The sequence below is a fragment of the Pagrus pagrus genome (genome assembly GCF_965226575.1).
Source record: "Pagrus pagrus genome assembly, chromosome: 14".
Taxonomy (NCBI): domain Eukaryota; kingdom Metazoa; phylum Chordata; class Actinopteri; order Spariformes; family Sparidae; genus Pagrus; species Pagrus pagrus.
Genome location: NC_140198.1, coordinates 20,077,452 through 20,102,689, shown reverse-complemented (window position 1 = coordinate 20,102,689; position 25,238 = coordinate 20,077,452). Strand labels below are relative to the sequence as shown.

At 42.9% G+C, this 25,238-nt stretch overlaps 3 protein-coding genes and 1 long non-coding RNA gene across 6 annotated transcripts; 1 reads left to right on the top strand and 3 right to left on the bottom strand.

Annotated features, from left to right (window-relative positions):
• The first annotated feature begins 698 nt into the window (after positions 1-698).
• On the top strand, positions 699-6,197 carry nle1 (notchless homolog 1). Of its 2 annotated transcripts, none has more exons than XM_084372807.1 (13): positions 699-787; positions 1,368-1,544; positions 1,675-1,895; positions 2,032-2,111; positions 2,199-2,275; positions 2,370-2,467; positions 2,727-2,919; positions 3,038-3,173; positions 3,256-3,302; positions 3,389-3,591; positions 3,713-3,872; positions 3,958-4,028; positions 5,292-6,197. In XM_084372807.1, exons 2-13 carry the CDS (start codon positions 1,410-1,412, stop codon positions 5,302-5,304), a joined length of 1,434 nt encoding a protein of 477 aa, XP_084228933.1. In that variant the 5' UTR covers positions 699-787; positions 1,368-1,409; the 3' UTR covers positions 5,305-6,197. The 2 variants fall into 2 exon arrangements, with proteins under 2 accessions (XP_084228933.1, XP_084228934.1); XM_084372808.1 differs by lacking the exon at positions 699-787 and adding an exon at positions 869-992.
• Positions 6,198-6,425: 228 nt separating this feature from the next.
• On the bottom strand, positions 6,426-12,173 carry slc25a1a (solute carrier family 25 member 1a). Its single transcript, XM_084373511.1, has 10 exons — positions 11,632-12,173; positions 10,634-10,868; positions 10,008-10,115; positions 9,784-9,883; positions 9,229-9,367; positions 9,036-9,120; positions 8,807-8,911; positions 8,597-8,712; positions 8,439-8,512; positions 6,426-8,117 (listed from the first exon to the last, which is right to left on the bottom strand). Exons 1-10 carry the CDS (start codon positions 11,671-11,673, stop codon positions 8,003-8,005), a joined length of 1,119 nt encoding a protein of 372 aa, XP_084229637.1. The 5' UTR covers positions 11,674-12,173; the 3' UTR covers positions 6,426-8,002.
• A 916-nt stretch (positions 12,174-13,089) lies between these two features.
• LOC311269170 (F-box only protein 39-like) lies at positions 13,090-17,263 on the bottom strand. 2 transcript variants are annotated; one of them, XM_084373201.1, is made up of 6 exons: positions 16,718-17,263; positions 16,458-16,629; positions 15,523-15,822; positions 14,970-15,194; positions 13,370-13,546; positions 13,090-13,286 (listed from the first exon to the last, which is right to left on the bottom strand). In XM_084373201.1, exons 1-6 carry the CDS (start codon positions 17,176-17,178, stop codon positions 13,158-13,160), a joined length of 1,464 nt encoding a protein of 487 aa, XP_084229327.1. In that variant the 5' UTR covers positions 17,179-17,263; the 3' UTR covers positions 13,090-13,157. The 2 variants fall into 2 exon arrangements, with proteins under 2 accessions (XP_084229327.1, XP_084229328.1); XM_084373202.1 differs by lacking the exon at positions 13,090-13,286 and having other exon boundaries at positions 13,410-13,520.
• A 1,938-nt stretch (positions 17,264-19,201) lies between these two features.
• LOC311269195 lies at positions 19,202-21,358 on the bottom strand. Its single transcript, XR_014624058.1, has 3 exons — positions 21,225-21,358; positions 21,048-21,121; positions 19,202-19,408 (listed from the first exon to the last, which is right to left on the bottom strand). It is a non-coding gene; the product is annotated as an uncharacterized lncRNA (long non-coding RNA).
• Between the last annotated feature and the right edge of the window lie 3,880 nt (positions 21,359-25,238).

The window sequence follows — 25,238 nt, the reverse complement described above, 5'->3', positions numbered from 1 at the left end:
TACCAGTCATTAACAATTCTATCTAAGACACATATGCCCCTATATCACTAGTGATGCTATGGGATTCCATATATGTTAGCTATAAGGCAATATATGATTGTTATATACATAAATCCTTGGAAATATGGAATTATAGGTTTAAAATGAGTAATACCCATGGTATATTTTTCATATGTACATATATGAAAAATGTATATATGCTGAATTTTTATATGATATTCTATGCTGCAGCCATACATGTTAACAATATAGACCTATATGTAATGTGTAAAGATAAGAAGACTCTATAAGAAGTGTTTAATATACATGACATACCCATAGTAAAATTTGTATATGTACATATATTCAAAGAATATATATGATCATTTTTTTTACATGAATATTGTATATTACACATTTATACAAATACATATATGTTATATGTATAAACAATTACACTGTATATGTGACATATATGCATAACATAAATATTCTATAAATTCTATAAATATTCTTATAATAGGTTTCATTTAACGTTATACATATATTCCATATGTGTACATATATTACATTTTTCGTATGGGATATGCTGCTACACGCTCAATGCAGAGAACTTACAGAAATATAATAAAAGTGAAGATGACTCCGGCGGCGACGGTTCCTCCTTTACTCACATTACTTTCCCATAATTCATTGCGCGACTCGGTTGACTGACATGACAACGCCGGCTCCTTGCTACATCTTCCTTGTGAAGGCTCTTTGGTGTTACACACGTGGGGAGTTTTAACACATCGCTACGTCGCTGAAGGTAAAGTTTTAGCACATGTCTCGTCAATTTCATATCATATAAAGCTGGACACAGTTGTGCAAACAAGTGACTGGTGTCTTACTGCCCTCCGATCGCTGCTACAGTGAATTAGATGTCCTAAATGCTGGCTAACAGCAGGCTAGCGGAGTTAGCTTTACAGGTTGATACCGTTGACTATAGTTGACAGAAGCTAAGTTAGCTCAAAGTAAACTGCTAAAACAGTCAATTTTAGGTTGTTCGATGTGCTCCAAAACTTTGTAATGTCAGTGTCAGTATCTATAACATTGCTCTACAATGTCCTATTCTCTATCGTTGGACCGTAACATAATGGGCATGTATTTGTCAGATAGCTTAGCTAAAGTTAGCGTTAGCTGTAATGTTGCCTTCACGACACAACTGAGAAACCCGAAGTGAATGTATTCACTTTAACGGAAACATTTAACACGTGATTTGTCCACTCTGACCGTCCTAGTAGGAACTGGTTGTGTTATATAACATTATTTAGAGTTTACCTGTATATTTCTGACGTCATTTATTGAGCGCATGTACATGAAATGTGTTTGTCTCCATCTATGTACAGATATATCCTTGTTAGATTTGGATCCAAACCAAACAGAAGACAATGAGTGAGGACGTGGAGCGGCTGTTGATCCAGTTTCAGGATGAGGCTGGGGAGGTTCTGGGTTCACCTTTTGATGTGCCTCTGGACATCACACCAGACAAACTGCAGCTGGTCTGCAATGCACTGCTACAGAAGGTACCCAGCTGGCATTATGTCACAGAAATATAGGATTTAATTTGTGATTGTATTTACAAACACACAAATATCCTCCGGAGATAAACTCTGGAAGTAAATATATCTTGTTTTTTGCTGTTCCCCTGTGTAGGAGGAGCCAGTACCGCTTGCGTTTTTCGTGCGTGGAGAGGCTGAGGTGGTGTCCAGTCTGGGCTCGTGTGTGAAGGCTCTCGGGGTCGAGACAGAGCAAGTCCTGCCGGTGGTGTACCAGCCTCAGGCCGTGTTCAGGGTTCGAGCTGTAGCCCGCTGTACCAGCACACTGCAGGGACACACAGAGGCTGTCATCTCAACCGCCTTCAGCCCGACTGGCAAGTGAGTACCTGAACAGCTGCCAGCTTCTCTTTCCCTGTTTTGTTCTGATTTATCTAAGAGTCCTTAGTTTACAACAACAATCAGAGGGGGTGAAACTGAATTGTGTTCTGAAGACACACTGCTGGGTTTGTTTCAGATATCTGGCCAGCGGCTCAGGTGATACCACAGTGCGTTTTTGGGACTTGATGACTGAGACGCCTCACCACACTGCCAGAGGTATACAGTCACTTCTGTAAGGCATCACAATACCAATGATTTGTTATAGTACTGGACACTATCGAGCTGTATTCTGCTTTATTTTAGGACACTCACATTGGGTACTGAGCATCGCCTGGTCACCTGATGGGAAGAAGCTGGCTTCAGGGTGCAAGAACAGTCAGGTGAGCTCCCAACACACACACACACACACACACACACGTGTCAGATCTGTGTTTTTATGTGATTTTATAATTTTTTGTGGGGCTGTTCCTGTAGATCTGTCTGTGGGATCCAGTGACAGGCAATCAGATGGGCAAGACATTGACAGGACACACCAAGTGGATCACTTGGCTCTGCTGGGAACCTCTCCATCTGTGAGCACTGAGTTCTTCATCTACTCATCCGTACACTGCTGCCTTTAAAAAAGTGTTTAATTTTTCAAAAACAATAAAACAAATGCTGAATGAGAAATTGCATTTAGTTGCAGATGGCAGTGGAGTAGATATTACACAGACTGTGCTGTTAGGGCTTTGGCTCTCTATCATGTATACTTGATTTTGAATTGGGAAACGACTTCAACATTTTACCTTTTTATTGCTTCTTCCTAATCGCCCCTCTGTCTCTCCCTGTCAGTAACCCAGAGTGTCGGTACTTGGCCAGTAGCTCAAAGGACGGCTCTATACGTGTCTGGGACACTGTGTTGGGACGCTGTGAGAAGATCCTGACCGGACACACTCAGTCAGTCACCTGTGTGAAGTGGGGAGGAGATGGACTTCTCTACACTTCCTCCCAGGACAGAACGGTCAAAGTCTGGAGAGCCAAAGATGTGAGTGTGTGTGTGGCTGAGAAACTAATTACAGTGTTGATCTCCACAGACAGAATGAGTTGATTAAGAGGGGGGAAACATCTGTGTTTTAAAGAAGGACTTTAATGTGTGTCTATAGGGTGTCCAGTGCAGGACTCTGCAGGGTCACGCCCACTGGGTGAACACCCTGGCTCTCAGCACTGACTACGTCCTGCGCACTGGAGCTTTTGAACCAGCGACTGCCACCATCAACCCCCAGGACCTCAGTGGATCATGTAAGGATCCTGCAACAATTCTAGTGGGAACATTTGTTACTAGAGGATGTTTTCATTTAACAAGCTTTTTGTTTTCCCCCAGTGGAAGAGCTGAAGGAGCAAGCTTTGCAGAGATATAACAAAGTTCGGGTAAGCACTGTTTGTTGACTGTACTGATGTGTGTAAGTCTGCACGTCCCTTGTATCGTTTTCCTCACTCCTGCTCTCGCGCTGCAGGGTCCAGCTCCGGAGCGCCTGGTGTCCGGCTCGGATGATTTCACCTTGTTCCTGTGGAACCCTGCAGAAGACAAGAAGCCTCTGGCCCGGATGACGGGCCACAGCGCTCTGGTCAATGAGGTGCTCTTCTCCCCTGACACCAGGCTCCTCGCCTCTGCCTCATTTGACAAGTCCATTAAAATCTGGGATGGACGCACTGGAAAGTAAGAAAATCTCATGAATAAATGTGTGTGTAATACCCCAGTTGTCCAGGTGATGGAGCTGCAGGCGTAAGATTTGTGTGCATCACTGTTAAATTATGTCTGTTTGTCTACTCACCCACAGATACTTAATGTCCCTGCGTGGCCATGTGGGATCTGTGTATCAAGTGGCGTGGTCGGCAGACAGCAGGCTGCTGGTCAGCGGCAGCAGCGACAGCACGCTTAAAGTTTGGGATGTCAAGACCGGGAAGCTCAACATGGACCTACCTGGCCACGCTGATGAGGTGAGTGGAGGGAAAGCTCTACTTCCTGATATTTGTGTATTGATTGCAACCTACTGTCTAACTGTCTCGTTTCTTGTGTGTGTAGGTTTTTGCAGTGGACTGGAGTCCTGATGGACAAAGAGTGGCCAGTGGTGGGAAGGACAAATGTCTCAGAATGTGAGTGAGAGGCCAAGAAGCCATCTTTATCCTTTCTGTCAGTTAAAGGGACAGTTTGCCACATTGTATGTAGATGCCCAATCAGTGTTGATGGTGAATGAAGTCGGTTGAAGCAATAAGTTCCTCAGTGTGTGCTATATTGACCAAGAAAGCTGATTGCTCCTGCTGTGGCGCTGGACCAGCAGTGCCCACATGTACCAGGATTATGAAATAGATTTACACACAGCAGCCACACACACACACACACACACACTCTGTGCCTTCATGTACTGTTGGAATTATCAGAAAGACGTAATTCCAACTGGGAAAATTCATCCTTTCAAGTCAGAACAACAACTCTGAAACTCTGGTGCATGAGATGCCGAGTTGACGTCATATGACGCTGAAACATGGCGGATGAAAGTAAACACCAGGTTGATCATAAGAAACTTTTACCAAAGTCAAGTATTGTTTAGTCATTGTATCGTTTCCTTTGCTCTTTCTTGGTACTCAAATACTGGAAACAGCTGTCAGCATGTTGTTTAAACACTCTTTTTGGCGCCCATGCTGCTCCCACATTTCAACATGACACATATGAACACACCGAAGTCGAAAGAATGACTTCTCAGCTCGGTTAAAAAAACATCTGGGGAGCACATGAATGCAGCAACACACCAACATCACAGCTAATGCTAACTGAGCTAGCGCTACCACAAAAACCAAAAAGTTACCTGCCCCCGGCCGAGTCCTCCCACTATTCAAATGAGGCTCAGCATTCACAGTTTTCTCCTGACTTTGACCTCAATATCCCAACTTTAGTCCAACATCGACTCAGACTGGGAGTATCCACATTGGTCTAGCAGCATGCTAACGCCTAATTCAACAGGCTGATCTACAAAATAAGCAGTAAAACGAAATAGAACATGGCAATACATACAGCTACGAAGTTTGAAGTCGGCTCACAAACAGTTTATTGATCCATTCTTGAGCTCTTACACTTACTGGCCCTCTTCCTAATGCAGTCCATAGTAAAATTCGCACATCTGTGAGCTTGGGAAGTTAGGGGAGCAGTCTGGGGGGTGAAATACTAACACAGAAGTCAAACCTTTCCATCAAAAATGAAGGTAATCCACTGGGTCTTTACATGCTCAGGTGAAGTCGATGACGACCTTTGTGTTGGTTCCTGCTGTCAGAAACGGAGCAGTTAGAAGTTAAATTTCCCCTGAAAGTTAAAAACCAGTGTTTCCTTGTACCTTACTCTCTGGCTTTGTGTTTTATTTCCAGATGGAGAAGATAGCCACACCTCTGTTCCCCTGTCCTAACTTCAGCAGAGGATTTCACATCTTCTCCTGTCGAGAAGCCTGACAGCTGGAGCAACGGTGGCTAGACTGCGCCTAATCCCCCCCGTTTGGCTTTATTACACCATCTGACAGTGATGGCATTGTGTCAGGAAACTCTGGTCCATTCATGGAGCGAGTGGCCTGTCCAGGTTCAAAGCCCACGTGGGAATATTCACAATGCAAAACTGTTAAGGTGTTCAGCTGAGCGGGCATGTTCATAATCATCCATCCTTTTGAGATCACAGCAAGTAGATGTATGTCATCCCAAATCTGAACATGTAAGAGTTTCCATTCATGTACATATTGTTTTGTACACATCAAGGGCCCTGACATGTAAAGTGTAAAGCCTTATTATAGCCTATATGCAGAAACTGCAAACAAGGCTATATGTTAAAAATGAATATATAACGGTTATACACGATATATAAATATAACCAAATTCTGACTGCAGACTATTTGAAGAAATGAGATGAACGGGATGTAACCAGCACAAACTGATTTCTCAGCAGTGTGGGTCTGTCCCCTCCTTCACCTTGAGACTATATATTGTAGGTGACAGGTGGGCCGGTGAGTCAACAGGTGGGAGCTCTAATACCTTCCTCTGTGATGTTAATGCTGACCGAGCTGGCCCTGCTCCCTCAGCCTTTTAATCTCCTCTGTCCTGCAATCAGCAAAGCTTCAGCCCCCTGATTTTCTTTCTGGCGCTGCGGTGAAGCCGAACGTCACCAGCTCTGAACTCTGGTTCAGCATTTCAGTGAGAATAACCTGTTTTATTTTCTGTATATAACTGGCTTTGTGAATATTTATTTCACAACTTCCACCTTGTCAATAAAAAAACAGGGAAACTGTATTTGACTCAAGTCCTTACATGACCTGCCGTACCTCACTTCTGTATACTTGCTCCATTTTCTTATTAGCTCAATCAACCTAAAAGACATAACCAGCCGTTTGTCTCTTCACATGTCAGGCAAGCTTAAAAGTCGACCCTCACTGAGATACTTAACTACCTACATATGAGTAAATTGCAGTTCATTTCGTTAATCTGATGACTTGACACACATTTCCGTAGTCACACAGCTCAGGTTTGTTAATGACAAGTTTATTGAAACCAGTGAAACCATGTTATGTCCAAATATGACTCTTGACCAACAGGATCACACTGACTCTGATATGCTGTACGATGAGGTACACATGCTTGTCGACCTGTTCAGAAAAAGCAGCAAAGCATAAACACGAGTCTAAACAGTAAAAATGTGCTTTCGTTAATGAAACAAAATGGTAGCGACATAAAGATTAAACAATATTTCTGTTACTCTCTATTTAAAATGTAGTAAAGATTTGCTCCTATCAGGGATATTACACTGGGATCTACTGGAGTGGTTTGGCAAAGAGGAGTAAAAGGCTTCTGTGCAAGGCTTCTGTGTGGTGCGATCAAAACCAAGCCTTGCTTAAATATTAGCCACTTATTATGTAATCCAGTCTCTGACATATCCAACGTCCCTTAATGTCCCTCACATACATGTAAACACTACATCAGTCAAGAATGAGAGCAGTCAAAGACGACTAATACAGAGTTAGCGTTCAAAAAGCTCCCGGCGCAGGTTAGCTTGAGGTAAACAAAGAATATTAAAGTGACTAGAGGACAGCTTGATGAGTGAGCACTGAAGTCATATGGCTTACATAGTCGGACATTTTTACATCTCATCTAGAGTAGGAGTGGATTCACTGTAGACTGAGGCTCTGAGCAAAGCGTTCCCGCTCAAATATTCACAATTAAAGCCTTCACATGCTTGTCTGATGTGAAAAACGCTGTGACTTTCCCCAGAATGGCAACAACGAGCTCCCTACTATCTGTCGACTGCATGTAAAGATTGTGCTACATATGGATTAGTTTGTGTCGGCAAGACCAGATGCTACGTCAACATTCATGCAGCCATACTCTTGTTGTCAGCAGCGGCCACAAAATGCACAATGAACAGCATTTAAGGCTCATCGTCGTCACCAGCGAGGAAATACTGCGGATGTTGTGCGACGAGACCACGAGCAAGGTCTAGAAAGCAATCACAACACCGACTTGTGTTGAAGTACTGCACGGATATTTTTTGAAGTACTACAGCGAGCTTGTTTGTGTCCGGTAGCGTTCTCCGCTCAGTTTAGTAAGTACTCAGTGAGTCAGAAGACACATTTACGGTTTCAGTACAAAGTGTTCACTCTACATCATGTACGGTAACAACAGTCATAGAAAGCTAAAACGTCAGACATACGTAATATCCCTTTTTTCGAGTTTTTCCTCTCTCTAATCTGATCCTTTGGTTAATAGTGTACGTCCGTCTCTAAATAATGTTTCTGGTTAGAACACTCAAGAAACTTGAGTCTGGACATTTGACTTAGCCTTTTGCTGCTCTTCAAAATAAAAGAATGACTCTGCAGTCTGACCACTCGAGGGAAGGAAGAGAAAAATGCTAAACTCATCCCTCCCTGGATACGTCCTGCAAATCATTTATACAACGTAACAGAGCACAAACTGGTAAAAGATGACATGTCATCAGCTCCGGGCGATGCAGAGAGCTCGTATGAAGTTGAGTAGAGGTGTTCAGTTGTGCGTAGCATGAGGCACTGCTCCGTGCTTCCCTCCGGACCTCGGTCCCCGTCCGCCTACTGGGTCTTCCACACATTGTTGAGTAGTTTGACTACCTCCTCGTAGATGACGAAGACTATGGCCACGTCCAAGCAGACACGGCCGAGCCTCGGGACTGTTCCTTTGTAGAAGCTAGGAAGGACGAGACGAGATGAGGTTGGATGGCTGTAACAGCTTGCATCAGTAGTAGTGCGGGAAATACAGTACAGTTCGATTCGATTCGATTCCCGTTTCAGGTCTATTCTCACCACTATTCAAGAAATAGCCTAACTTGGATAAACACAATGCACGTTTACATCCATCACATTTCACCATCCAGTCGATTTCACCCGAACAGCCCATATTTCTAAATTGTTACAGGCAATCATGATGTCAAGAATTTGATTTAAAGTTCAAGTTCAACTTAAAAAATCAATCTCGACGCCTATAGGAGCAGGATCAGGGTTAACTTACGCCTGGGGTCCTTCTTGCTTCAAGATCTGAAAGGCACAGTCCACTGTGTTTTTGTAGCGGTGGGCCTCCAGACCCTACAAAAAGGAAAAAAAGTGTCTTGTTAAGAATGGAAAACCTGATGTTTAAGCAGTTAAATCACTACAGGGTGTGATTCCTACCTGCATCCTCGTCTTCACCACATCTAAAGGAGTATTTCCAAAGACACTGGCAGCTCCCGCCGTCGCTCCGAACATCGCTGTGACAATTGGGTGCATTTCCTTTCTGGGGTCGTCACCTTAGAGGCCAAATCCAACAGTAAGTACATCACTCGGATGGAAAAAAGGGGCAGGGACATTTGATTTTGTTTTACAGTAAGTAGCTTTTCTCACCTTTGTACCAATTGCGCAATAAGTTCATCACATAGAACCGGATGGCCTGATTGGTTCCTTGTTTCAGCACGGTCGCTGTCAGACCTTGATACGTCCCCCTCACACCTAAATGAGTCCAACAGACTGTGTTTTATCTTTGAGCACAAACCACACGTGCATATTGGTCGTTACAGACTCAGCTCTCATACCCAGGAGCCAAAGTGACCACTGATCCATCCTGCGGTCTTACCCTGTTCTCTGATAATCTCACTGACGCCGTGAAAGAAGCCTCTGTAGCGTGGTCTGAGGGAACACTGGTCGTGGATCATCTTCACCTGGAGGACGAGGGAAGATTTCATCAGTCTGTTGCTCATTCAGTAAAAAACGGACATGTTTATTTTGAAGAGCTTCCTAAAGTATCAACACCATCCAGCTCCGCTGACCTTGAGCGTCTCCATGGGGCAGACGACCACAATGGCCTCCGCAATACCTGCTCCTAAACCGCACAGGAGACTCCGCGTGTTGTCTAGCCGACCCGTGGGGTCTCGCATTGGGTTGCTGAGCATCTCGAACGTGCCAAACCTGATGGGAAGGTGATACATTCAAAAATAAATGATAATAGGGGAACCTTTGTGTGATGGATTCAAGTGTCATGCAAACCAGTGACACATTGGTAGTGTCAGTAAACCTGCCCTAGTGAGGCTGTAACTAGCAGTAGTATAGTTGATGGTTGCAGTTTCCCGAAGGTGAGAATTTGCTGCTTTTTCTTGTCTTAAGATTAAAGTAAATTAAACATCTTGAGGTTTCGGACAGCCAGTTGAACACAACAAGACCTTTGATGAGATCACTTGAGCTCTTGGACTTTGAGAAAGTGATCTGCAGATTATTCAATAGTGTTGTTGAAGCCCCCGAAATGTGGCTGTCTTTAACTTAAGTACAAAGAAATGCTTTCACTGCTCTGACATCAGAATACTGTATATTCATGTGTGCGTCGTCACCTCACTGCAGACTTGGGTATTGATCCATAGAGCAGGGAGCTGAGACCTCGATACAACCCTCTGAGCCCGTGATCCTGCACAGTCAACTTCACACAGTCACCTGCGTACACACACACACACACACACACACACACACACACAGCATCCAGGAGTGAGTAACCCAGCAGAAGACAAGCACACAAACCTGCAGTCAGTCAGCAGTCACACATGTCCCAGTGACCTACCGATCCCTCTGTATCTCGGCGGGTTGGCTCTCCCATCGAGCTGCAGCTGGGTCTTGACGTACTCTGTGGGGAAGGTGATGCAGATCTCGATTCCTCCTGCGATGCCACCTGAGTGAGACAAACACAGCCGTGGAGATTTGTTGACTCACTGTGCAGGATTGCTCTTGAATGTTCTGTCAGGAGGAGCTCCCAGCACTTGTATTTCAGTACGATACAGATGAGACAGACTAATTGCAGGGCGGTGCTGATGCTGGGTCATGCCCGGTGTATCTTTGTGTTTGATCAAATGCTGATGTGATGTGAATCAACAGCAGTGTCTGTGCTGGGCTGGAAAGATCAGCTGAGGGCAAATGAATGTAGGCTACAGTCAAAATGCAGCATAAAGGCATCTTTATACATGTTTTACTTTGAATTCAAATGAATCAAATAAGATGGCAAATCAATGCAGAAAACCCACAAATGCATCACTGAGATGATGTAGCATCACTGCTGACTGGGTGACCCAGTTCTGCATGGATTGCCTTTAATGGGCGACAGATTGAGATTAGGCTGCGCGGTGCAGGGAGCAGTAGGCTACCATGAAGGGGGGAAACCTGAGAGAAGAATAACTGCGATGCAAAACCAACCTGCAAGGATGGCCTTTCCAGGATGCGTCAGTTTCCTCCCTCCGATCGCAGCCGCCGCCAGGTTTCTCCTCGCCGCGTACGAGCGCTGGTGGGCCGGCAGAGAGCCCGGCCCCGCGGCGGCGGCGGCGGCAGCGGCGGCCAGACGCCGGGATGAAGGCTGATGATGCGGAGCCGAGCTCGGGCATCCTCGCCTGACACCGCAGCTCTCGCACGGCCCCTCACACACCGAGAACGGCTTCAGCAGCGAGGACATGTCGGTGGTCGGTGGTTATAAAAAAAATCTCAATGTCAGACAACAACAACACAGAGAGGCGCTGAGGGAGCATCAATATTCAAAGAGCGGTCAGGTGATGGGGCAGGCCATTGGCTCAGCACGCTGTCTAATGCCGTTACTCATGTCACGTGACTGTGCATGATGTCTGCGGACCAATAGCGTGGAGGATGCTGCTTTATTGATGTGGCGAGACTGTCAGCTACTATCGTGTTCCACAACATTGAACATCAATATGAACTCATATTACATCATATTAACAACATGGGAAAATTGTACCATCACAGATCAAATATTTCTCTCTATGGTAGATAGATGTATCAACAACGCTTATTACGTCATTGTTAACAATGAAATGCGTTATAAACCATTTATTAAAGGGTAACTCCACCAATTTCACACATGTAAGTGTGTTTACAGGTCTTGGGGAGTACAACTGCATCAAGGAAAAAGTAGTATAAATCCTTTTGTGACAGAAAAAATGTTATTATTTTACAGCTTGCCAATTATTAAAATGTTTTAAAAGAAAAGATGATATATAGTGAAAATCCTGAGGCACATTCAGCCACAGTTGGTAGGCAAGGTAAAACTCGTTAGCTGATGTTAGCATTCAACAAATTCCTAGCTAAAGCTACCATTTGATTTAACCCTGCGAGAAAGTGGTTGAAAGCTAATATTAGCTGTTTTCTCATGGAAGCTAATCAGTTATCAAAGCTGTTTGTTTTACCTTGAAATATGGTCCGATGTCCCCCCAGATTAAACTGTCCATCTTTACAGTTGCTGATCAAGCAGGTAGCAGTTGTTTGTCAGATTGATTCCACATACCAGGAAGATGGGAAGATGAGGGAAATGGCCGCTCATAGAACAACATTTTTGATCCCATTAGCTTCCATTAGACAACAGTTAATGTTAGCATTCAACCACTTCCTAGCTAACATTACTGTTTGATTAGGCTACATCCAGTGCATTGCACTTCAAGTGTCCGAGATGTGAGTTGATATTTTAGAATTAATATCTGCTTTTCCTACTATATCGTGTAAAACTCTCAAACAGTTATGCTAGCAAGAAGGCTGTTGAATGCTAACACCAGCTGTTGTCGAACAGAAGCTCAAAAAAGGTTGTTTTACATTGAAATAGAAGCCGTTGTCGCTCCCATTTTCACTATCCCGTGACTTTTTGCTTACCGATCAATAAGGGAGCTGTGAATTTATACTAATTTGTCAGAGCCTATTTGATATTGGACTTGCAACCTGGATCACAGGAGTACAACATTTGAGTTTCCCAACCTGAGCGTTATGTCAGGGGAAAATGGCCGCCATGTGAATTTGGTCCATTATAAAGTTGCAGTTGATGATTATAAACCTTAGCAACTGCTTAAAACAGTGAAATAACTATTAACTAAAGTTGAACTACCTACAAATTCACCATTTAGTGATGATTGTGATATCATCCTACAAAGTGCAAATAATAAACCTTTAATTGCTTTAATTTGAACGGCATCACTTGATTTGTGCATCGCTGGAAACATAAAAAATAAAATATTACGGAAGAATGTATGTAAGAAATAAATACAATAAAACCCCATAACAATAAATACAATTTTAGTTAAGAGACCAAACAAAAACTAGTTGAATGTACACCAAATATGTACTTAAAATACACTGCATATTGCTCATGCAAGGCAAGCAGATAGTGCCATAGGCTGCGGCATCACGCTACATTGGAATTGCCTGGAATAGAATGGAATCGACTGTACGTCCAAGTGTGTAGAGGTATTTACAGTGTGTGTTCAAGTATGTCATAACAGAGGGACTAATACTTGTATATTGTGATCATAATTATAATTAGAAGAAATTAACTGAATAAGATTAAAGCCACACAATAGACCTAACTCCCTTGGTAGCGTGTCACGAGCCGTGCAATCAAGAGTTTAGCATATTGCTGCAGCCGCTTAATCCCTGCTCCCTTAAATAGTGCTCTCGCCATGCCAGAGCACACACACACACAAACACACACACACGCTGCCTCCCCCCCATCACCCTTTATAATGAAAGTAGGTCAGGGTTTCCACACAGCCCCCACCTCCCTGAGAAAAACATAGACAGGAGCAGAGACAGTCACTGTCAGAACTTCAAAATATAACAAACACTTTTTGTTCATTTGATTAATCAATTTGTTAGACAGATGGATTCAATGCTTCATTTTATTTATTTTTTTCTTTTTACGTGTGTCAACTTTGCTCATGATCACACATTAGTATATCATAGGTTTGACCATGGCAAAAAAATCCAGTTGCCGAGGGAGATGCCGGTGGGAAGACAGTATCTCCTTCAGCTGTTCTTCTTTCTCTGCAATGTTGTCAATTACTGAGTAGATTGTCACCTGGAAGACATCAAGCGTTAGTTATCATGGTGTGAAAATACATCTCAGTAGCTCGATGTTCAGATTCAGTTCCTGTTTCTCACTCTGATCTTGTTGAGTGAGCTTCTTTGACTCAGTCTGATGTGCAGCAACCTCCCCACGGTGCTGATATCCAGGAAAGCCCGGATACTCAGCTGCTCCAGGCACTCACACATCTCAACCAAGCCCAGCAGCTCCTCGTTAATTGATTCCCTCCTGTTGATCAGGTCCAGGTTCAGATGCTACAAACAGACATTCACATTGTTTTAATGCTCTAACCTGACTGCAATTAATGTGGTTCTTCACAGAAATGTCTCCAAAAAACATGTTATTTTCTCCAAACATAACTTATAATTCAATATAACTACCTGGAATTGTAAAATAAAACTTAATTTGCCTGTCTATTTAAAATACAGATAACAATGTTGTTTTTGATTCCAGTTAATCCAATACATCCATAAGGCAACAGTAAATGGTGGTCATTGGTGTAATTACTGAGAGATTTGGCAGTAGATGTAGCTGCATCTGACTGACATGGTGTTGACAGCTCTATAAAATGCTAATGTCACAAGCTAGCATGCTCACACTGACTGTGCTAACATGCGCATCCTTTGGATTGTCACAGAAAATCCAACCCGAGTCCTTAACAAAGAAATCCACAGTTCAGCAGCATTAGCATAGGCAGTGAGAGAGAGACGGGGACGTTTTCATTTTTAACGTCGCGTCAAATCCACTCAAACATGGCCAATAAAATGTAAATTGCTACAAATGGTTACATAGAAAGTACAGCTGAAGCTGGTGGGAATGAAATTGGCTTTGAGAATATCTAGTCTTAAATGTAAGTATTGGGCAACATGAAATTTTGACTGAATGATGCCACTAGTCGGGGGGAGGTAACAGTTACTACACTTGATTTTGAGGAGTACTTGAATTTGTGTAGCAAATTTCATGGTAATCCATCCAGAATATATGTTGACACAATTCTCTCAAATACACAAATTTGAACAAAATAGTGGCGCCAAAGGAACATTTTCAAGGCATCCAGAGGATGTTTTGCAGGATAGTTGGAAACTTTGATCAGCTGGTGGCACTAGAGGATCACCAAATTGCATAGTCATTGAGACATTTAACTAAAAAGTTTTTTTTTTTCTTTTTTTTTTTTAAAAAGGCAACTTGCTGAGGGCATAGGGCGAAATGTCAAAGGGGCACCTGGGGACCATGGATGTCTGAAATTTCACGGCAATCCTCATCAGTTGTTATTTCAGTCTGGACCAAAGTAGTAGACTGACATTGCAACCTGTCAGTATCCAATCTGTGCCAGCTGCCTGATGCCTGATGCACTACACACGTGCATAGGTCAGGTGCTAACGCCTGAGTGATGGTTACTTCTAACCCTAAATCATCTCCAACCACCTGCACAACACCTGAGCCATGCCGGTAGCTTGTCTAAAAATCAAAGATCAGCATCTCTTCTCAGACGTAATGACATGACTACTCGTCATGATCACCCACAGAGCTCCTTGTGAATAATCTGCATAGAGAACCGCTTCAAACCTCAGCAAACCACACCAAAATGGCTTAAAATATTACACATAATGCGTTTGAACATTGAGTTTGACGACATTTCTCTACACTTTGTGACGCTGCATTGCTCAGCACCCTGACCTGAAGACAGCGCCTGTACTGCGGCAGCATGTCACAGAGGAGAGGCCTGGCGCTCCAGTTTGGGTTGAAGAAGAAGTAAGTTGACATGCTGAATTTTGTCAGGGGAATCTCAGGCAGAAGAATCCTCACAAAGCAGGATGGGGTGATGGCTTGGTTCACTGTAAACCCGACGTTCAGGTTGGGGCAGCTTGATGCCAAAGTTGCCCATGAGTCACTGCTCACCAGCTTGAGAGAGAAGATGAAGCAGAGACAGAAATGAATGAAGGAAACCTGAGTGGGTTTCATTTTCACCAGTGGGATTTTATTTTTTCTTCACTTCTTCACTAGCTCAGCATGTGCTCACACCCAGGGCCTTTACACTGATCTTACAACAACTACACTACACTGGCAGAATGATTTTACACCGTATGGGCCATGCAGGTTTGTGTGTGTGTGTCCTTCATCTCTGGTTTTTCAATGAAGGCCTTCAGTGCCATCACACTTCAGCCATGTACGTAAACAGTTAAGTAGTTTCATTGGGGCTAATCCAGTAATCCCTTTATTTCGTGCTTACTTGATGATGGGGCTCATTCACAGCGCAGTGCAGTGAAAATGTTTGCAAAGTCTTCCCATCTCGCCACCTCTTTCCTCTGTGTCTGTCCTGGAGAGCAGTCAGCAGCAGGCTGGACAGATAGGAGTAACTCAGTCTCAAGTTGGTGAGGCCTTGCAGTTGGAGCAGGACGTGGGGCAGGTTGGAGTTCAGGGAGACGTACTCAGTGTTGGAAAAGAACCCCCTCAAGTCCAAAGACGAGATGTAGCAGGGAGGGTCGTGGCGCCACTGAGAATGTGAAAGAGCATAGAGCAGGTACAGGCCCTAGAAGTACGACGAACAGGAATCAGAAACAGAAAACTGACTTTATACAATTATTCTCACAGTGGAATGATGTTTATTATAAAGGATTTGAGGACAGCATTGAGCTTTTCTTAACAGACAAATCAGTTTAGTGAAATTACACTGTAAAATCTGCAAAATGCCTCTTTTCCCCTGTTTCTTCTGAATCTATATGTAACTGGGCTGCTTGCACTCTACCATGACCTCATCCTTAATTCTCTCATATGTCTGTCTACACATGTTGTTTGATTGTTTTCTAAACAATTTGTATTTTCTATTGTCTGTATTGTATTGTGTATTGTTCGGGACCTCAGGAAGACTTGAGGCACATTCATGTGTTTCTAACAGAGATCCTGAAATAAACGTACACTTAAACATCTTGACAGTTTCTGTAAATCCTGCCGCCTTTAGGAAAGCTTTTGTCTAGAATGTAAAATTCTGTAAATAATAAATGAGCTGTCAGTTATGTCCACTGCCAAAACGATTCATTCAATGATATACTGAACACCTCCAGTCCTTTAGACCTCAGTTAATGAGCTTTGGCTTATCTTTTGATTGCCACCTGAGGCAGTGACATATCTGCTGATACATTATCTTTAAACTGGTGTTGCACTCACCTGACTCATGCTGTTTTGCATCCCATTCAGAGTAACAGATGTGAGTTTTGAGGCTTGTCTGTGGAGGAAGCGAATCAGGCTGTCTATTAGAGAGTTTCTGAGACGTGGGACCCAGCAGGTCCGGTCCAACTCCAGCCCTGTGAGCGTAAGAGACCGCAGTGGGGCCTTTACTCTGTGGAGACAAAATAATGTTCAGTCCAGGGATCAGTTGAGGTGTTGAATTGTCTGTTTGGCATTCAGAAAAAAACACACTCCTTTACCTGGTGAGCTCAGAAAACAGCCTGCTGATGGTCAGCTGCAGTCGCTGGGCTGCAATTGCCCTGCTGGGAGGCCACACACGCACCTCAAGCCTCTCCAGGTAGACTCCCAGAGAGCGGGCATAGGCCACAGCAGAGCATTCAGACCTGGATCTGGGATGCCAACCATTGAAGAAGAAGAAGTGGTAGCGCCAGAGAGAGGGGGAGCGCATGATATGGTGCCAGTGATGGCAAACCAGGTCTGCACTCCTGCGATCACGGTAAGGAAGATAGCTGAACACCTGAATCAAACACAGATCAGGAAGTGAGGCCAGACTGCTTGAGATGGACTCAGGGCGTTCATCACTGAGATCTGAGTCGTCTTCTCCACCATAATCTTCCTCCTGAGGGCGGCCTTCTCTGTTTGCCACTGGGACAATCTCCTTATCCATTTTTGTTTGAATTATCCCTTTATCCTGAGACATTATGGATTTCAAGACGGGATGCTGCAGCTTGAATTATCAGTAAGTCCTGCTGTCTGTGAGAGAGGCCATATGTCCCCACTTAGTTCAAATCAAAACACTATTTGAATTCAGTTGATGGCTCGTTTTGATTTGATATAATAAATGCTCAAGGAAACTGGTTTGAAACATGACAGCACAAAAAATCTACATAAAAGCAAATGATACCACTTTCTGTTAAAAGTTGTAACTGATGGTTGTATTAATAATTAATAAGTCAGCTAATAAGTATGCTCTCTACATTAGTAACAAGTCATTAATAAGAACAATATTTGGGTTGCTAATTTGTGGAAAAAATCCCTTTGCTTCTTTATAGAAAAGGAAATTTACTGGGGTTTTTTCTTTTTTTTTCTTTTTGTTTTATTGCACTGGCATGCCCATGTTTGTGCAAATACCAATAAGAGTAAAACAGATGTTACAAAAACCAAACTTAGAACAAGCCAATGTTCCCGCAACCCTATACTGTCAATAGTTTTGGGCTGTTTCAACTTAAAAAAGTTTAGTTAATGTTGAATAACTCGGTCAAAGTCTTCTTTAAGTTGTGTTTTGTGAAAACAAAATTCAAGGTGACTGAACTTGAGAAAACACGTTCAATAACCCAGATATGCTCTTTTATTACCGGCACAAATATCACAAACACATTTGAATTCCTTTGACATTTTGACATGACGGCTCAAACCCACAGCAAGTTCCCATCACATATGTTTTTTTTAAATGAAGGATCTGAGGGGAGTTTTAACTGAATTCTTGGAATTCTGCTAAAAGTGCTGATGCTGTTTCTTCTTTAATGAGTTGATTGAACTCTGTGCAGTATATTTATCCAACACGTGGTTTCAAGACAAATGACTTTGAGTTGGAAAAGGCCATTAACCAAAGATCCAACCAGGAACAAGAGACACTATTGAGAAAAAGTAAAGCCTATAAACACTCATGAACTCTTTCATATTTTTAACAAAAAGAGCACTGCGCAATCCCCAAATGTGTTCATTAAATGGCTGTCTAAAAACATTTTATCAATAATTTATTAAAGCAACGCTATGTAAGTTTTAAAGCAATTCTGGAGAAAGATCGTGAAGTGTTGAGCCTCATCCCCAGGTCATCGAATACTGACCCGAGCCACCGGCCTATAGCTATCCCCAGAAAGTTACATACTGTTGCTTTAACTATTGATAAAGCCGTTAATTACAACCTATAACCTGTTTATTAAGGGTCAGAACATATTATCAGACAATCGTGAGACACAAAATATGAGTGTATAGAATAAAAGAAAGAAGAAGAGTTAACACTACAATACGGTACACAAAAATATGAGTAGTTACTAGTGAAAGAGTGAGGAACGATTTTACTAAGTGGGCCCTCATTTCTTTATGATTACCCCGATGTGGACCAGCATATAAAAGAAAGACACAGTTATAACTCTTTCTTACATTATACTATATAGATGTAACTTCAAATCTCAAAGCCGGTTTCTTTCCATGCTGAATACAGGGGCCTGCGTCCTCCCTTTCGTTAGAGTAAAAGAGCATTTCATTTCATTGACTTGACATTGACTGACTCTGTACACACACGGTTTATTTGTATTAAGACATCATTAAAAATATCACAGAAATTAAACACTCAAACTCACAATGAAAGGAATGAACATGGCTAAGCTGAGGTGTAAACAGCCTGTTGTTTACATGCAGAAGCAGATATTGCACATAACTTCTGGGTGCAACATAATTCCTGAGAGCATTAATACGCAGAGAGACGGCATCATTCTTCAAAAACTACACATTGATGACTGTGTTTATTTCTTTGAGTTCCTCAGCCCTTCAAACAGCAGACACTTGGCCTGTGCAAGGAGAAAGACAACAGTCAGAGGCTCTCGAGTAAACACTGACATAAGCTGTGGTATGTTTGGTGGAGACTGTGAGCTTGTCTCTATTTCTGTCTGTGTGTGTTTACATGTGTCTGTGCCAACCTCATGCCAGCGCAGTGTGTCAGCGGGCAGCCCCAGATTGCAGTGGGGGCAGGTGTGTGTCTGATCAGGCACCTCCTGGTTCCTTTGCCCCCAGCAGGGCCCCTCGCTGCCCCACAGGGGGCGACATGTGGAGTGAGAGGACCAGGCTACGCCAAAGTGAGGCCGAGGGTCTGTCTGGTAGCTCACTTTCTGTCCACTAGAGGGCAGTGGTGACAAAGGAGCTGAGTCCTCCTGCAACACAGCAACAGGGAAGAGGGAACTGTACAGAGTATTTTCCAGCTCATGTATGAGATGATTTGAACCAATCACAGCACGTCTTACATTCAGAGAAAACTGAATTGGATGGAATTTATCAACCACAAGATTCATTACTATGATTCAGTCTCCAAAATGACGAGGTTATTGAATAGTAGAGAAGATTGTTTCCCTATTATTTTACCAATAACTTTTATTGTATTGCCATCAAAAGAAATAACATCATGTTCTAATGGGAAGGAACAACCTCGATTCCTTGAAAAGTTGGGACTGTGGAACTGTGGTTCTTCTAACTTTGCGCATTGCAATCATCAAATTTATAATGAGTGTATATTTATAAAAAAAAATAGCTGATTAGTTCAAACAGTGAATATCTCTTTGTAATGTATTCAGTTGAATATAGGCCGACAGACATTCTGTTTTTATTTAATATTTACAAAGCGTCCCAATGTTTTTGGTATCAGGGTTGTATTTCAGCCACACATAATATGGTAAGTCTTAAATATAAATAATTCGTTCCACACAAACTTTTTTGTACCTGTCACCTGTATTCCTGTCACTCTGTATTTTAGAAATTATTGTTCTTAAAAAAAGATTTTCTGGAGAGCAATTAAAGTGACATATCATGCTTTTTCCTTTGTTCCCCTTTCCTTCAGTGTATAGGTTCTCGAGCATGTGAAAAGATCTTGAAAGCTCCTCTCTCCCACAGAAAACATTACTCCTGAAACGCCTCGTCAGTAGTCCCACCTTAAATTCTGTGACTTTGTGACATCACACTATGTCACAGATTTGCATAATTCATGCCTGGTGGCAAGAATTGATTTCGCACAGCTGCTCTATTGTTGTCAGTGGTGTTGGCTCAGGCGTGTGTGAGATGACCAATCAGAGCGGACTGGGTATTCAGTAGGGGTGCCTTAAAGAGACAGGAGCTACAACAGAGCGTTTCGATCAGAGCACTGGACAGTATGAGAAAAGTGATGTGTTTATTGAGCATTAAAGCATGTAAACCTGTTCTAGTAGTAACCCAAAATAAAATGATGACCCTGAAAATGAGCACAATATGTCTCCTTCAACTCCAGCTGATACATATCCTAACAAATGATAAGAACCATCCAATGAGTGGACTAATCACTCTACCTCCTGAGCCATAATCACTCATGAAGCTTAAGGCCACTGACCAAGCTGACATATTTGACGAGCTGGCAGTGAGAACACGTTGGCCCTATCGATATCAGGCCAGCAGAAACTCTACACATCTTCCGTCGCGGACTGAAAACTCATCTGTTCATACTGCACCTTGGCCCATTTAATTTCCATGTTTTATTGTTTCTAAATACAGCATTTGATGCATTTTAGCATATTTGATGAAGATGATGCGCTGGTTCTTAAAAGTCTTGGGTTGTATCCTCATGGTTGGATAAACTTATTGTAAATAGCTTTCAGCTAAATAAATGTAATGTTACAAACAGTATTTCCTCTTATCTTGTCTTGTGTTATTTCTTATTGCCTGTAAAGTCAAAGAGGCTATCATGTGAGAAAAAAGAAGAGCTTTGCCACTTTTCAGTGAACCTGTCCAGCTCTGTGTCAGTGTAATGAAGCGTTTAGTCAGAAAAACCTGTTCAGGAGTTTCAGGACGATACTCTGAATCGAGAGACCTCAGGCAGTACCAGCAGGGTTCAGACAGGCGACCTGTGGAGACACAGACGTATTTACTGTTTTCCTTTTCACCAATCAAGGCCCCACAGGTCTCACATGTCAGTCATTTGTGTGTATGCGAGTGTGTGTGACCTACTCTGTGTGTTGGAGGAGGGATGAGGTGACACTGAAGGGGGGGTCAGCTCGTCCTGTGTTGGCAGGGAGGACAGTGGGAGGCAGTCAGCATCGTCCTGTGTGTTTGTGGCTACCAGAGTCTCCTGTGGGGGGGTCTCTTCGTCACCGATACAAAGATACTCCCCAACCTTCATCAATCACACACAACCAAGGGACACACCAACATCTTGAGCAAAAAGTGGAGTTGTCCCCCCAATGACCACAAACTAACTCTGATGGTTACAAATGTACGTTTTTTTCCTGTCAAATCTGACCTGACTGGCCTCCACCTCCCCATCACCAGCCCCGCTGTCACCCTTGCTGTCCTCCTCTGGTTCCTGGAGGGTCGGGGACCCTTCGCTGTCCTCGCTGCCGTTCTGTGTCGGCGCATCAGCCTGGGTAGAAGTCGTCACACTAAGGTTTGAGAGGGAAGCAGCAGAATTAAAAAACATGCCCTCCTAACTGCCTGACGAGAAGGTTATCAGCCAATCAATCCTCAGCTGATTACACCAGCACGGCCTCTACAGTTACACTCAAGACGAGCACCTGATTAGGCACAGACATTCAGACTGTCCTTGCCTTACCTTTGGGTGCTCTCTTCCTGTTCCTCCCTCTCTCCCTCCATCGCAGCTCATGTGTCTCCCTCCCAGGGTGCCGGATGTTTTATTTTCTCTTAATCCCACCGTTCTTTGACTTTTCCCTCTGCTCCTCCCGCGTGTCCTCCTCCCCTCTGTCTGCCTCTGTGCCATCTCCCCTCCCTCGCTGTGTGTGAAACGGAAACTCCAGGCTTTCAATATTTGATGTGTCTGAATAGCTCACAAGCAGGTTTCTGTAAAGAGTAATCAGGTGAGGGCTCTGATGACTCTGTGGTGGAGTCGGCTTTGGCATAAACAAGCCTCTAAAGACCAACACTGAATACAACTTCTGCAGATTCAGCAGCTATTTAGTGTCCGACAACTCCATACAGCATCCTGAGAGTATGAAATGTATTAGAAGCAGGTACGTTTGTCTTATTGTTCAAGCAGTAACATATTCACATTACAGTAAAATACGTTTCTTTTGACACTCACAATAAATGTTGACCATGTGATCTTTGTCTTTCCATAACTTTTCTGTTTCGTACAAGAGCTGAAACAACAGAACAATCATTGTTTCCTGATAACCGATTAGTCACTTGTGTCATCTTTTAAGCCAGATGTGTAAATGTTCTACAGTCACAGTCTTGGATCTTTGTTTCATGTGATGGTTAACAGAAAGTTCTTCTATCTTTCAGCTCTGAACAAAGAGAAAAGCAATATTAACATGTCTGGCTTTAGTAGACTTAATTGTGGCGGACATTTTATAGAGCAAACAGTAAATAGATTTATATATTTAGAAAATAATCATCAGGTTATGATAATGAAAATGATTCTTACGATTATCAACATTTAACAGACAAAACAAGTGATCATCTTATAGAATGTGATGCATTGTTGTAGATTAAACTACGCAACAGTGTATAACGTCGTTAAAATGCTTCTAAAAGGATAAGTTTTGTGGTCCACCAAACATTTCTGGAGCTTCACAGCAAAACAGCGTTGCAGCGTTCTCCTAAACAACTGAAGTAGATGGAGACTTGTTTCAAATCATAAAAAATGCTCTAGCGAAAAGACTTGCCATGAAGCTCCAGAAATGTTTAGTGGACTACGACACTCGCAAGTTCAAAATGTTGTTCATGTTTCAAGGTGGCTGGTCTGATGCCTACAGACTACTTTTATTTTTGATACTTGAGTTACATTTTGCTATTCTATACTTCTACTTACAGTTCTGGCGTTTACGATTTAGTGGCCTCCAGCTGTGAGGTTGCAGATTGCATCTAACTGACCATCCCTTGTCTCACCCTCACCTACAGCAGCCACTCAAAACGTGAAAAACATAAAAAGGCCCACTCTGGAGCCAGCTTTGTGCATTCTGGGCGAAACATGGCAGTGCTACATGGTGGACCTAAATCCTGCACACTGGACCTTTAAGTAGGATTAGGACTTGTACTTGTAATGGAGGATTTTATTCTGTCGTATTAGTAGTTTTACTGAACTAAACTACTGGAAAACTTCTTCCACCACTGTAGCTAACTAGCGAGGGTAGATGAGCAACTTTGTGTCAGCCGCAGCTCCGTTTGTGTCATTCTGTACATTGTGTTCATCCAGGACTGCCATCTTGTGCACACAAAAGCCAACATGACTACAATGTAAGTGACTCACTCCTCCAGCAGATGGAGGAAGAGCTTTTGCTTTGTGGCTCTGAAACTGTCAGAGGACAGAACAATACCAGAGCCACATCACTGCCTCTGTCTTTCTCTCTTTTGTCCATGTTATCCACCAGTTATTTCCATTTAGTTCAGGAGCATCTCTTGCATGAGCTGTTGCCCTTTAACTCTCCATTTCTGTGCTCTAACTTTCTCATTCACGAGTTTCTTCTACAAAAAAAAGAAGAAAAAAAAACTCCACATACTCCTGTGAGACATGATAGGCAGCACACATCATTGAAAGCCATTTTCAACCACAATTATCAACTAAATTATGTGACTTGGGTTTTAATTTCTGGGTCTTTTTGAAGAGCGGTGGAATGTGTGCATGTGTGTGTGATTGTGTGAATCTAAATGGTGTGTGTGTGTGTGTGTGTGTGTGTGTGTGTGTGTGTGTGTTGCATGTGCCAGCGCACTCGCCGATGTGTGCCCGCGCATGTCTTCCTGTAAGTGCGCGGCAGGTAAGGAGTAATTTGAGTGTTTTTATCCTGTATATGTGTGTTTTTTGTGGGAGGAGGGAGGCAGGAACATAAGTGGTCGATGACTCACCAGTCTTTTGTGACAGTGGTGCAGAGAGAGTGCTTTTCACCCATTTCTCTCCCTTGGGGCTTGCATACAAAACAAGAAATAGAGAGAGGATGAAGAAGAAAAGGAGAGGAAGATAGGGTGTTAGGGAGCATTAAGGAGGAGTGTGGTGGTGGGGGGTAATTGAGGGAAAAAAGGGGAGAAGATGTGGATGAGGGTAGAAAGCAGGATAAAAAAAGGAGTAGAGGAGATGAAAGGAGCGAGCAGGAAGACAAGGGTTGCAGAGATCATAAACAAAGGATGCGTTTTCAAGGGAGAGGCCTTCGCAGCTCTGCCTCTGTTGTCCTAATGGCTGGTAAAAGCATGGTCGATGAGGCATAATATGTGGCACAGATTACGTTCAACAATGGTAGCTAAACAGACAACAAAATTCACAAACGTGGGGAGGAGAGAGCCGTGATGACGAGGTTTAGAAGCTGTTTGTGGTCAGGGGCGACATCGTACGGAAACTTCAAACATCTTGACCCTCTGAGTTGCTTTCATAGCGAAAGAGAGATCCGACAGACATTTCAGTTTCAGCTAAACAACATATATATGGATGCAAGTGACAAAACTTGCTGTACATGCTTCAAATTCATATTCTCTGACATGTATTTTGGTTTGAGAGCATGTTAAGTCGTTTTATGATCTAACACCAACCCTACATTTCACCATTTTGCCATATCTCGTGTTTTTCTCGCATATTTTCCTCTCTCACATCAGCTTTTATTTCCTCAGGCCCTGAAAAGCTGGCCAAAATTTGAAAGGAAGAAACCCCAAGTTCAGTTCAACTACAGAACGTCACCTGACTTTCCATCATCATGAGGGTGAGTGGATAGTGACTAAATTTAAATTGTATTGTCCTTTAAACAATGAAATCAAACTGTATACTTTGACTCTGATAAATGAAAAATCCATTAAAGTTACTTACCAATCACAACATCCTTGTATTTTTTCTATAAGCACTGAACAGATTTTCAGTAACAGTTTGTCAAATACTGTATACGTTCAACTAGAGTTCACTGGGTCAGAAATGGCATCCTGGCATGACTTGGTGGTCTTTAACTCAGAAGTCGTTTAATCACAGATTAAATACCAATTAGCCGCATTTCTCAGTTACTAAAGATGTGTGGAAATCAGTTTTTCAAA